We start from the raw sequence: 14125 nt of genomic DNA, 5'->3' as shown, positions 1-14125 counted from the left end.
TCACGCAGACTACGCTCTGAACTTCTGATGAATCGATCTGGACATGATATCAGCCTTCTCTCTGCTAACCATTCACAGTACAAAGGAAGGGAGTAATAATCCCAGGCCAAGACGACCACAAAGTGCCATGTAGAAAATAAATGGCCTTGAATAGACTCAATAAATGAAAGGAATTTAAATTACAATTCATATCAACAATTAATCTCTCTTTGATAGTACTGCACGTTGCCCCACACTTCCACCCTGTCTCTCCCTGTATCTAAAAACCACTGGTGTTGTTATTCTGCTATTGGTATTTCTATGTTAACCAATACTGTTTACTACAGCAACAGAAATACATAGAGGTCTGGCAGCCTCAGGCTCGATCCACCAGGGATACCAGCCAAACAAAGACAAGGGGGGTAGAGAGTAGGCACAAGGGGGGGGGGGGGGGGGGGGGGGGGCATGAGAGAGGTGTGGGAGGACATGTTTTTTGACTAAGGAGGATAGGGTGGGTAGGAATGGAGGGGGAGGACCATTGTGGTGTATGTTTTCTGTGTAACCTGAGCAGCGGAGTACCCCCCACCCCTGCCCATTCCCCCTCCAAAATCTGCATTGTCTGTGAATTGCATGCCAGGTGTGTGCAGCTGCTGGTTGTTGAACTGTGTTTGAGAGATTTGGGGCAAAGGAAGAAGAATGGGGGGCATTTCAGCAAGATCTCAGAGTCCCTCTGGAATCATTGGGATCTCTGCCAGGGCCGAGATCCTGGCCCAAGAGAGTGGCCCAAGAGAGTGCCATGTGTCCCACAGATGGGCGCTCCAATATGAGGGGACATACTGTACAAACGAGATGGCTAATATTGCCCAAAGTGAGCTCAGGCACTGGCTTTAATGGCTATAATGGCATAAAAATTAGACGACCCAGACTAATGCCTATCATCAATATAATGTACTGTTATGCACATTTAAAATGCTAATAGACCGTTAATACCAATGTAATTGACACAGCTGTGGGCTTCATCAAGGATCTGCCATGAGAAAACCACAAGCAAAGAACAGTCACAGTATAACCTACTAAGACATTTGTCAACTTTACAAAGACATGTTTGCAACATTCTGTTTTCAAACAGCTGGACGCAAAGCTTTTGGCATACAAACGTCCTTTCCTACAGCCAACAAGGTGTGAAAGTCCTAAGCACTTGCATCCTACTGCCTTTTTCCTGAAATGAACAGGAAAATAAATGTATTCGCAAGAGCTGTATGCATTATGTGGTTTTTCTACATAGTGCTAGATTTGCCCTGAAAGAGTGAGTGCCCTGGTATCTGTCCATGATAAATTCTTCACCCCCTGGATGCACTTGGCTGATTGTTATATACTCTCACGGCCAATTATCATAGTTGATCTCCCCGTCTGACTTTGATAAACAACCAGTATTTTACAGAACGGCGCTAGCTACTCCAAGGCTAAAACTCCCGGTGTAACACATTCCATTCTGATGAAAGAGGTGCCCTGAATAAAACAGTTAAATCTCAAGCAGTTTTTTTGTCGGTTTTCTGGCACGAATGCGGTAAGTCAATACTGAGGAAATTCCCTCCAAGAGGGCAGGGATAAATCTAACCACTTCATAAAGAGCAGCTGTTCAATATGAAATCCCACACTAAAATCAATAATCCACAGTCTGGAGATACTGTATGCATAGTAAAGCCCTCAGCTCAGGCCGGGGTGGATGCCTGCTCATGCCCTGGCTGCTGGATGCCTCTTTGATATACTGTCTGTGCCTGGTTTATTTATTTACGGCGTGGCAAAGACGTCCAACCAAAATCTAAAGCTATGGGTATGTAACCATAATCAATTGTGGGTGGGCTTACGACGCAAGTATTATGCTTCTAAAGTGCAAGAGATCCAATAGAGAAGGTAAATCCAAACAAACCAAGACTATCTTGTCTTCAGATCAGCACACAGCCGCTAGACCCCTGTCTACAGGTCTAGATGCATTTGGGATTAGGATGACCCCCCTCCTATAATCAAAGCCCAGGTGGAGCAACATGGGGCCCTTAGAAGCCCCTACTCATTGTTTTGGTCCACCCTTCAGCGGGCAACTTCAAATGGTGCAGGGGGGTTGACCGCTTTGGGGCTTCTGTCAGTCTCCGTACTCCTGTCTCACCTCATCATTGCTCAGGGGGCTTATCACAGCAAGGCTCAGGGCCTAACTCCATGGCTCCTTGGCCTTGATCAATGAGCCTCCAGAATGAGAGGTGTCATGGCCGTCTCAGCTCCTGAATGCAGCTGTCAGGGCTGTAGATGTCTGAGGTCAATCAGAATAAATGATCCGGAAGTTTAACGGTTCAATTAATGGTTTGGTAAAGTCCCAGCGCCAAGCAAAAAGTAATTGGCAATGTAAACTGCGATGCTTGGCCAAAAAAGTCTGCTGAGATGTGCTGCAAGTAGATTAGTGCAGAGTGCACCAACAAAAAGTAGACTTTAAGCTTTGAGACATTCATTCTCTTATCTACTCGATATTGAATAGGCCTATCAGTGCAAGAGCATATTTGTGACCAATACCATTTTTTGTGTACATTTTAGTCAGCATTTCCATCAGTATCAGTACTATTTCAAGGCCCTGTTTTAAGCCTCTGGGCTCAGACAGCACCCTCTCTCTAATGAACACAAAGAGTCAGTATATTTGAATATTTGCATGCCATGGCTAGCTGTCACTCAGGCTAATGCAGTAATGCAGTGTGGACGAGGCCCACAGCTGCACACATCCCAGCTGCCTCTGTACAGCACACGGCAAATCCACCCAATTTCCACAGCTGCCCATTTCTGTAACGGAAGAGACATGAAGAAAAGATAGGGAAAGTCACGAAAGTTTTGAGCCTATTGGCATTGTATGTTCTCATGGTATTGAGAAGTGTCTGACTGCTGGAGCTAGAAGAACATTGTACAGCTAAACTTCTGTTCTTTCAGTCTTGGCCTCAAAAAAGAAGAGTTCATTTTACAGATTATGCTTTTCCTCTGCGAGAAAGCACAGCTTGGATATAATAATTAATCTGAAGCATTGCTGGGAGCCTGAGAGTTTGCTTTAGGATAAACTCAAATCAAATCAAATTTTATTGGTCACATACCTATATTTAGCAGATGTTATTGCGGGTGTAGCGAAATGCTTGTGCTACTAGCTCCAACAGTGCAGTAGTAACTAACAATTCACAATAATACACACAAATCTAAAAGTAAAAGAATGGAATTAAGAAATATATAAATATTAGGACGAGCAATGTCGGAGTGGCATTCACAAAAATACAGTCGAATAGAACACAGTATATACATATGAAATGAGTAAAGCAGTATGTAAACATTATTAAAGTGACTAGTGTTCCATTATTAAAGTGACCAGTGATTCCATGTCTATGTATATAGGGCAGCAGCCTCTAAGGTGCAGGGTTGAGTAACAGGGTGGTAGCCGGCTAGGGATGGCTATTTAACAGTCTGATGGCCTTGAGATAGAAGCTGTTTTTCAGTCTCTCGGTCCCAGCTTTGATGTACCTGTACTGACCTCGCCTTCTTGATGATAGCGGGGAGAACAGGCACGGGCTCGGGTGTTTGATGTCCTTGATGATCTTTAGGGCCTTCCTGTGACATCGGGAGCTGTAGGTATCCTGGAGGGCAGGCAGTGTGCCCCTGGTGATGCGTTGGGCAGACCGCACCACCCTCTGGAGAGCCCTGCTGCGTGCGGTGCAGTTGCCGCACCAGGCGGTGATACAGCCCGACAGGATGCTCTCAATTGTGCATCTGTAAAAGTTTGTGAGGGTCTTAGGGGCCAAGCCGAATTTGTTCAGCCTCCTGAGGTTGAAGAGGCGCTGTTGCGCCTTCTTCACAACACAGTCTGTGTGGGTGGACCATTACAGATTGTCAGTGATGTGTACGCCGAGGAACCTGAAGCTTTTCACATTCTCCACTGCGGTCCCGTCGATGTGGATAGGGGCGTGCTCCCTCTGCTGTTTCCTCTGCTACATCGGCAGGATAGAACGGCTGACTCCGGTAAGACAAGGGGTGGCGGTCTGTGTATATTTGTAAACAACAGCTGGTGCATAAAATCTAATACTAAGGAAGTCTCAAGGTTTTGCTCGCCTGAGGTAGAGTATCTCATGATAAGCTGTAGACCATACTATATACCAAGATAATTTTCATCTATATTTTTTGTAGCTTCTATTTCCCACCACAAACCGATGCTGGCACTAAGATTGCACTCAATTAGCTGTATAAGGCCATAAGCAAACAGGAAAACGCTCATCCAGAGGCAGCGCTCCTAGTGGCCGGGGACTTCAATGCAGGGAAACTTTAATCCGTTCTACCTAATTTCTACCAGCATGTTAAATGTGCAACCACAGGAAAAAAAACTCTAGACCACCTTTACTCCACACAGAGAGACGCGTAAATAGCTCTCCCTCGCCCTCCATTTGGCAAATCTGACCATAACTCTATCCTCCTGATTCCTGCTTATAAGCAGAAACTAAAGCAGGAAGCACCAGTGACTCGGTTAATAAGGAAGTGGTCAGATGACGCAGATGCTAAGCTACAGGACTGTTTTGCTAGCACAGACTGGAATATGTTCCGGGATTCTTCCGATAGCATTGAGGAGCACACCACCAGTCACTGGCTTCATCAATAAGTGCATCGATGACGTCGTCCCCACAGTGACCGTACGTACATACCCCAACCAGAAGCCATGGATTACAGGCAACATCCTCACTGAGCAAAAGGGTAGAGCTGCCGCTTTCAAGGAGTGGGACTCTAACCCGGACGCTTATAAGAAATCCCGCTATGCCCTCCGACGAACCATCAAACAGGCAAAGAGTCAATACAGGACTAAGATTGAATCGTACTACACCGGCTCCGACGCTCGTCAGATGTGGCAGGGCTTGCAAACTATTACAGACTACAAAGGGAAGCACAGCCGCGAGCTGCCCAGTGACACAAGCCTACCAGACGAGCTAAATCACTTCTCTGCTCGCTTCGAGGCAAGCAACACTGAAGCATGCATGAGAGCATCAGCTGTTCCGGATGACTATGTGATCACGCTCTCCGTAGCCGATGTGAGTAAGACTTTTAAGCAGGTCAACATTCACAAGGCCGCAGGGCCAGACGGATTACCAGGACGTGTACTGTGAGCACGCGCTGAACAACTGGCAAGTGTCTTCACTGACATTTTCAACATGTCCCTGACTGAGTCTGTAATACCAACATGTTTCAAGCAGACCACCATAGTCCCTGTGCCCAAGAACACTAAGATAACCTGCCTAAATGACTACCGACCCGTAGCACTCACATCTGTAGCCATGAAGTGCTTTTAAAGGCTGGTCATCGCTCACATCAACACCATTATCCCAGAAACCCTAGACCCACTCCAATTTGCATACCGCCCCAAAAGATCCACAGATGATGCAATCTCTATTGCACTCCACACTGCCCAAGAGGAACACCTACGTGATAATGCTAATCATTGACTACAGCTCAGCGTTCAACACCATAGTGCCCTCAAAGCTCATCACTAAGCTAAGGACCCTGGGACTAAACACCTACCTCTGCAACTGGATCCTGGACTTCCTGATGGGCCGCCCCCCAGGTGGTAAGGGTAGGTAACAACACATCTGCCACGCTGATCCTCAACACGGGGGCCCCTCAGGGGTGCGTGCTCAGTCCCCTCCTGTACTCCCTGTTCACCCATGACTGCATGGCGAGGCACGACTCCAACACCATCATTAAGTTTGCCAACGACACAACAGTGGTAGGCCTGATCACCGACAATGATGAGAGCCTATAGGGAGGAGGTCAGAGACCTGGCCAGGATAACAACCTCTCCCTCAACGTGATCAAGACAAAGGAGATGATTGTCGACTACAGGAAAAAAGAGGACTGAGCACACTCCCATTCTCATCAACGGGGCTGTAGTGGAACAGGTTGAGAGCTTCAAGTTCCTTGGTGTCCACATCACCAACAAACTATCATGGTCCAAACACACCAAGACAGTCGTGAAGAGGGCACGACAAAGCCTATTCCCCCTCAGGAGACTGAAAAGATTTGGCATGGGTCCTCAGATCCTCAAAAATGTCTACAGCTGCACCATCGAGAGCATCCTGACTGGTTGCATCACCGCCTGGTATGGCAACTGCTTGGCCTCCGACCGCAAGGCACTACAGAGGGTAGTGCGTACGGCCCAGTACATCACTGGGGCCAAGCTTCCTGCCATCCAGGACCTCTATACCAGGCGGTGTCAGAGGAAGGCCCTAAAAATTGTCAAAGACTCCAGCCACCCTAGTCATAGACTGTTCTCTCTGCTACCGCACGGCAAACGGTACCGGAGCTCCAAGTCTAGGTCCAAAAGGCTTCTTAACAGCTTCTACCCCCAAGCCATAAGACTCCTGAACAGCTAATCATGGCTACCCGGACTATTTGCATTGTTGGTAGTCAGGCCTACTACTGTTGTGTCGTCTGCAAACTTGATGATTGAGTTAGAGGCATGCGTGGCCACGCAGTCATGGGTGAACAGGGAATACAGGAGGAGGCTGAGCACAAACCCCTGTGTTGAGGATCAGCGAAGTGGAGATGTTGTTTCCTACCTTCACCACCTGGGGGCGGCCCGTCGGGAAGTCCAGGACCCAGTTGCACAGGGCGGGGTTCAGACCCAGAGCCCCGAGCTTAATGATAAGCTTGGAGGGTACTATGGTGTTGAAGGCTGAGCTATAGTCAATGAACAGCATTCTTACATAGGTATTCCTCTTGTCCAGATGGGATAGGGCAGTGTGCAGTGCGATGGCGATTGCATCGTCTGTGGATCTATTGGGGCGGTAAGCAAATTGAAGTGGGTCTAGGGTGTCAGGTAAGGTAACTAGCCTCTCAAAGCACTTCATGATGACAGAAGTGAGTGCTACGGGGCGATAGTCATTTAGTTCAGTTACCTTTGCTTTCTTGGGGACAGGAACAATGGTGGACTTGAAGCAAGTGGGGACAGCAGACTGGGAGAGGGAGAGGTTGAATATGTCTATAAACACTCCAGCCAGCTGGTCTGCGCATGCTCTGAGGATGCGGCTAGGGATGCTGTCTGGTCCGGCAGCCTTGCGAGGGTTAACACGCTTAAATGTCTTACTCACGTAGGCCACGGAGAACGAGAGCCCACAGTCCTTGGGAGCGGTCCGCATCGGTGGTAGTGTGTTATCCTCAAAGCGGGCAAAGAAGGTGTTTAGCTTGTCCGGGAGCAAGATGTTGGTGTCTGCGACATGGCTGGTTTTCCCTTTGTAATCCGTGATTGTCTGTAGACGCTGCCACATACATCTCGTGTCTGAGCCGTTGAATTGCGACTCCACTTTGTCTCTGTACTGACGTTTTGCCTGTTTGATTGCCTTACGGAGGGAATAACTACACTGTTTGTATTCGACCATATTCCCAGTCACCTTGCGATGGTTAAATGTGGTGGTTCGCGCTTTCAGTTTTGCGCGAATGCTGCCATCTATCCACGATTTCTGGTTTGGGTAGGTTTTAATAGTCACAGTGAGAACAACATCCCCTATATACTTCCTGATGAACTCAGTCACTGTGTCCGTGTATACGTCAATGTTATTCTCAGAGGCTACCCGGAACATGTCCCAGTCCGCGTGATCAAAACAATCTTGAAGCATGGATTCCAATTGGTCAGACCAGCATTGAATAGACCTTAGCACGGGTACTTCCTGTTTGAGTTACTGCCTATAGGAAGGGAAGAGCAAAATGGAGTCGTGATCTGATTTGCCGAAGGGAGGGCGGGGGAGGGCCTTGTAGGCATCCCGGAAGGGGGAGTAGCAGTGGTCGAGTGTTTTTCCAGCGCGAGTACTACACGGGGGACCAGTATGAAAAAATGGATAAGAGCGTCTGCTAAATGACTAAAATGTAAATGTCAATGTGTTGATAAAACTTCGGTAGCGTTTTCCTCATATTTGCTATGTTAAAATCCCCAGCTACAATAAATGCGGCTTCAGGATATGTGGTTTCCAATTTGCATAAAGTCCAGTGTAGTTCCTTGAGGGCCATCGTGGTATTGGCTTGAGGGGGAATATACACGGCTGTGACTATAACCGAAGAGAATTCTCTTGGGAGGTAATACGGTCTGCATTTGATTGTGAGGTATTCTAGGTAGGGTGAACAAAAGGACTTGAGTTTCTGTACGTTATCACAATCACACCATGAGTGGTTAATCATGAAACATACACCACTGCCTTTCTTCTTCCCGGAGAGTTCTTTATTCCTGTCTGCGCGATGTACTGAGAACCCAGCTGGCTGTATGGACGGGGACAGTATATCCGGAGAGAGCCATGATTCCGTGAAACAAAGTATGTTACAGTCCCTGATGTCTCTCTGGAAGGAGATCCTCACCCTGAGCTCGTCTACTTTATTGACCAGAGACTGAACATTAGCGAGTAATATACTCGGAAGCGGTGGATGGTGTGCACGCCTCCTGAGTCGGACTAGAAGTCCACTCCAAATACCTCTTCTCCGCCGGCGGCGTCTTGGAGCAGCCTCTGGGATAAGTTCAATTGCCTTGGGGGGTACGAACAAAGGATCCAATTCGGGAAAGTCATATTCCTGGTGGTAATGCTGGTGAGTTACTGCCACTCTGATATCCAAAAGTTATTTCCGGCTCTATGTAATAACACAAAAAACTTTCTGGGCTAATAATGTAAGAAATAACACAAAGAAAAACAAAATACTGCAAAGTTGCTTCGGAGCTAGAAGCAGAGCTGCCGTGTCTGTCCGCCATCATTAAGAATGAATGTTTATCTATTTAGACCAGTTGTCACCAACTTTTTCTGAGTCAAGATCACTTTCACAGTCAAAAAACAAGCCGAGATCTACTGCTCAGATTTTTATTTAAAGGTGAATATTTTTTTTTTTACATTCAACTAATACAAAAAGTGCTGTAGGAATGAGGTTTGTGCAGGAGGTCTAATACATTATAACAGCATATTTTGGCTATATGCCTGGCCTGCCAATATTGTTCTTCTCAGACCATAGTATATTTCAAAACTCTAGCTTTGATAACAAAATAGATCAGTTGGTGTAGCACTTGCGAGGCACAGCTGAGCCTAAATTGAAATAATTTGCAAATAATTTGCTTTTTTTATTTTACTGGACTGATGCTACCTGCATCTGATGGTCATGGTGCTTTCAAGACAACTGGGAACTCGGAAAAAACGAGGTCAAATCCTGATGTCAGCGAACTTCAGGTCGGAAAGTCGGAGCTCTAGAAAGATGCCCGAGTTTCTGAGTTAGATGACCGTTCAAAACCATTTTCCCCAGTCGGATCTCATTTTTTTCCCAATGTCACAGTTGTCTTGAACGTCAGAAGTCGGAGATTTCAAAGTTTCCAGTTGTCTTGAACACGGCATTAGTCTCAGCAGAGGGAGGGAGAGAGCAGCAGAGGGTCCCCCTCTAACGGGCCCTGCCTGCTCTCTCCTTCCTTTCCTCCGGTGAGAATGACCAGAAAGAGGGGACACAGTCTTCCAGCTGATAGCGAAACTCGAGTCGCACCGCATCTGCCTCAGGCACAAATTCATGTTGTTCCTATGACCAGAGAAAGTGAAATATCGATATTAAAATAAGACACGACGAGGCGAGCTGCTAATAATAATAAAAACGCTGGGCTATCGATACACTTGGCTACTCATTCATTGCAGCTGCAGCGCAAGTGGAAGTAGAGAGAAGCACGTTTTATGTTTTGTAATAGCGTTGAATAAAAACAGTTTTGACAGTGCTGATTAAAACTTAGACATGAACTCACTCATAAACACTGCAGCTCTTTGCTGTATTTTTTGACAGTCTCTCTCTGGTCATGGTTTTAAAAGTTATTACATCTCACGTAGGCTAGTTTCAAACTTTGCTGTGGCCAGGGTCTTGGAAGCTGTCGAAGCTGTAGGTAAGCATGGTGATTTGAGCTATCCAATTGGCCAGCACACTCGATTTAGCCACAGATCTCCTGGTCCGCCGGGTAGGCGGAGTTTATCTTTTCAGACAAATTAAATGGTTTAAAATGGGAACACTCCGCCAACAGCGCAACACAATCGACTAGGAATGCCGGTTGGCATGACATGTTGGTGACCACTGATTTAGAACATCCAGAATGAATTACCCTGTTGCTGCCCCCTGTTGGATGTCTATGACATTACATCATATGGTGACTGAAGTGACGATTAACATTCAATTGCATTATGCTCTAATGAGCATGCTGAGTTCCCCCATTAGCAAGTGACAGGTCAATATCTCAGCCAGGGGTCTGGTTAATGACATTATATCTTATCTAGATGTACGTCAGAGAACCACTAGCAGCTGTGTATTACTATGCCATGAATGTTTACATTCATGATGAATAGTGTGTAATCTGGGGAGCTGTTCAAATGGATTTTAGGGAGGGCTGAGGGCTCCTTTCCTCACTAAAATATTGACTGCCAAAACAAAGAAAGGTTTTATTCGATCTCAAAAAACTCTCTCTCGCTCTCTCCCCCCTCTTTCTAGAAGAGGGACATCATTGAAGATGTGAAGAGAACATCTTCCTCTACCAAAGATCCTTTAAAAAGGTCCATTGATTTTCCTTCTGTTGTTTTAAAAGCTTCCTTTCAGATGCCTTCTTTAATTTAATTTTTTGGGTCATCTGAGTTCAGTCCTGAATACATACTTAAAGGACTGTAATAATTCTGAATATTAAGCTGCAGGAGAAGCAGGGCTCCATTGTTGATGAACCTAGCAGTGTGCAAAGACTGGTCTCTGAGGGGGAACAGCATCCCATTGTGCTTCCATCAGCAGAGGTCAGGGGGTGCTCCATCAAGCAGGAAACGGGTTGCTTAATGAGTGGGCATAGGCCTACTAAGGCTCCTATGATGGAGGGGCCAGTAATGTACTTCCATATTCCAATGATGGCTTAATTTGAAGTCCATTATTTCCTTCATCTGAATTATTATTAGAATCTATTCGGAACAATGCATCAAGAAATATGGAGAGAAATGCAACCCTATATGCAATCATATAAATAACGGCAGGTTTTGTATCATTCAAAGAAAACCAGGCCTGTTTTCCCTGCTTATCATTCAAAGAAAGCCAGGCCTGTTTTCCCTGCTCAGTGAGCACTACTTTCTTGTTCTTTTTTGGATGATTTGGTTCTCTAAAACTTCATTAAAGAATCTCCAACCTTAGGAGCCTGATTATAGATTCTGTGTCAGTTACTGTTAGTCCTGAAATGACCTCATGTTTTTGAGTAAAAGGCAGGAACAGACTAGGCATGCATGCTCAATATCAATTATGTTTTACCTGTATGTTACAATATTTACACAGTAGGCCCATTTTGTTGAATTCCTTGTATGGAAATGCAGTTATCTTCTATTAAGAATTGTTTTATACAAGTGACTTAAAAACGCCTAAATGAGGATGGGAGTCCTACTCACAACTGTCCCTGTTTAGAGGCTCCAGAGGGGCCAAGGGTTTCTATCTCTAGTCAATCATCCAAAAACAAACAGCTTTACCCCATCTCCCAGGGGGGCGAGGAGGATTAAGTGGAGGTGACCCAATTAAGACAAGGTTAAATGAGGAGAAAACAGGGATCGGAGGCTAAATTAGGGATAAGGCCAGAGCAGAGTGAGTGTTGTCCTGTTTTGAAGTGGTGGAGGGAGAGGGGGAGAATGAGAGGGGGGAGGAGAGGGAGGGCCACACCATACTCAGGTAGATAAATGAATAGGTGAGTGTCAGCGGAAGTGTTTCCCCTATATGCATTTAGCAGCGGCACACCAGGATATGCATTTTGCAGCTGCACACCATGTGGATTCAGTGGATGGGGAGGAAAGGTTGTGGGGGCCTGGTGACCAGCAGGGTCATACCATGAAAAGGGCACTCACACACACTGTTAAGGTGAGCTGCACTTAGTAAATGCAACACTCAAGCCCAACCCATCTTCACTTGGAGCTTGCATGCATGCACACACACATACACACACACTTGCACGCACAAATACAAACTCCCTGTCCTGGAGTTCCTTATGATTTTTTATCAATGCAGGCACAGTGCACACATAATTTTATTATGCAACACATAACACAGCTTATATATTTTTTTAAAGGCCCGTGGTCCAGGAGATGAAAAACACAGATATGCCATTTATAGCTGTGGAAAAACAACTCCTAATCAAACAACTTAAACCTCTTGGTCGTTGGAGAGGGCTGTCTGAAATTTAGAACCAGCACATATCATATGATAATATTGGTGAGCAAAATATGTTTATATTGCAAAAACACAACAAGGTTTAATACCCAGAATTCCAGATTTAACAAGTGCATGTGATGATTGATAACGTGATTTCATAGTCACGCTGGCCAAGGTGCCAACTTAGCAACGGTAATTAAAACGGTATAACTAATGAATAGGCCACTTAAATTCATAAAAAACGAGTTACTAGTTTGGGAAAAGGGACGCTTTTTCATTTCCCAAAAACATGCGCCTCCAACAGTTCACATTTCAACATTTGCATTTTGTACAGTTGCACTTGCTCTTCAAATGAGCTACAAAATCTTAACTCAGAGTGTAGCCTATTATTGCTAAATAACTGTCCACAGCTTCGCAGAACTGTCAAATCTAGGCTACTAGGTTTTAATGTGACGAAATAAATTCAATTTTACATTAAAAACTGCCAAATATCGAAAGCTAAGGTTAGGCTGCTACAGCATCCCTCACTCAGTCGAAGTGCATGCCGAAGTACATCCCATTCAAACTACCCGTTGTAAACATTCGTTAAATCCACGAGAAAAGTTTCCCAAAATCTAAAACACAGAAAAATTACGTTATTTGTCTTACTTACCATTCCAGCTGAGGGAACAAATAAGAAGAAACACCAATATGAACGAGTTCTTTGGGAAAGCCATGCTGTTTCTCCCGTCTTATCCAGTCCTTTTAAAATGAAACGTAGTTAGTCAACTTGGTCCGCGCGCACAAAGAGAGAGTGAGGCTGTCTGGACGGCTGTGAAGGAAAGGGAGGGAGGGAGTCATGTTGCAGAAAAAGGTTTGTCGACTATTGTACTGTCTGTAGGAGGAATACATTTTGGATTTCCAAATTCCATCCCCCCTTCCTCTTGTATTTAGTGGGTAACACGAGTATTTTTCTTGCAAGAAAATGTATATATTACAGTAGGGACGCTAAGCCTACCATCATTGCCTCGAATAACACCTCATAGCCGAAATGGTATTCTCTCATTTGGCAATATTTACATTGTGGTGTATAAGGAACTATGTGCTTTGATCAATTAGAAAATATGATTTATTGTGTGCATTCACCCTAAACCATTTCTATGAGGATACAGCTCATAAATATCATCAGCTAATGTAATAATACAATCATGTAATGCAAGGACATAAAAGGATTGGAACAATGAATTAACATTCTATCCCATTAAAATAACCCTTTGTTCTCTCAATAGGTAGAAATACTTTACATTTGAAGAATATTGGAAGAAATACATTGGCCACCAATGGGTCCTTGTAAACATAGTAGTGGCCCCAACTCTCAACCATAGGAAAGGGGCTTCTCAGGGGCAGATTAGCTTGCAGGTCGTTAACAACCTCTGCTGTTTTCATCACTGGACTGTCACCTCAGCTAACAGCTGCAGCAGAGAGGGGCTTCAGAGTGAGGCTGCCACTCCAGCTGTCCTGCAGGGTCGGGTCCCCCTCTATAGATCACTACTAGCCTGGCCTGGGACACAGTGCAGGGGAATATAGGGTTACAAATGGAGGGAAAATTAACCCATAGGGCAGAAATTAAGAACAGTCTTCAGTGGCGGTTATAGAGCTATGTTGAAGAATAGATGTAACAGGACACAATATGTTTTGTTTTTACCTTATTTTATGCAGTGCAGGATATCTTGTTCAGCAATACATTTTCCTTTTGATGTATTAAAGCATTCAATCTCCTCAATGATAGTGTATTTAGACTTCTAAATCATATTTAGACTTTATTTAGACTTTTAAGAAGGACCACATCTGAAATAACGGTAAACAATTAGTGAATGTTTAGTTTTTACTCAAGATGTTCCATTTACAAAATGGGCTCTAGAGGTACCGTCTACACTGACAAAGGTACTGTCAG

The 14125-nt window shown here is 45.0% G+C and overlaps 1 protein-coding gene across 1 annotated transcript in view; it reads right to left on the bottom strand.

The window, feature by feature from the left end:
• The window catches only part of LOC311136279 (cell surface glycoprotein MUC18-like), a gene marked incomplete at both ends in the record, with an annotated part of 58823 nt that extends 45915 nt beyond the window's left edge, over nucleotides 1-12908 (bottom strand). The window contains one exon of the mRNA XM_084170406.1: nucleotides 12845-12908. Coding sequence (XP_084026532.1) covers nucleotides 12845-12908 — 64 coding nt within the window. The remainder of the gene's footprint in view (nucleotides 1-12844) is intronic.
• Between the last annotated feature and the right edge of the window lie 1217 nt (nucleotides 12909-14125).

This window comes from Coregonus lavaretus, assembly GCF_964263955.1.
Source record: "Coregonus lavaretus genome assembly, chromosome: 10".
Classification (NCBI taxonomy): Eukaryota; Metazoa; Chordata; class Actinopteri; order Salmoniformes; family Salmonidae; genus Coregonus; species Coregonus lavaretus.
Note: the sequence above shows the minus strand (reverse complement) of the source record. Positions and strands in the feature narration are given on the sequence as shown.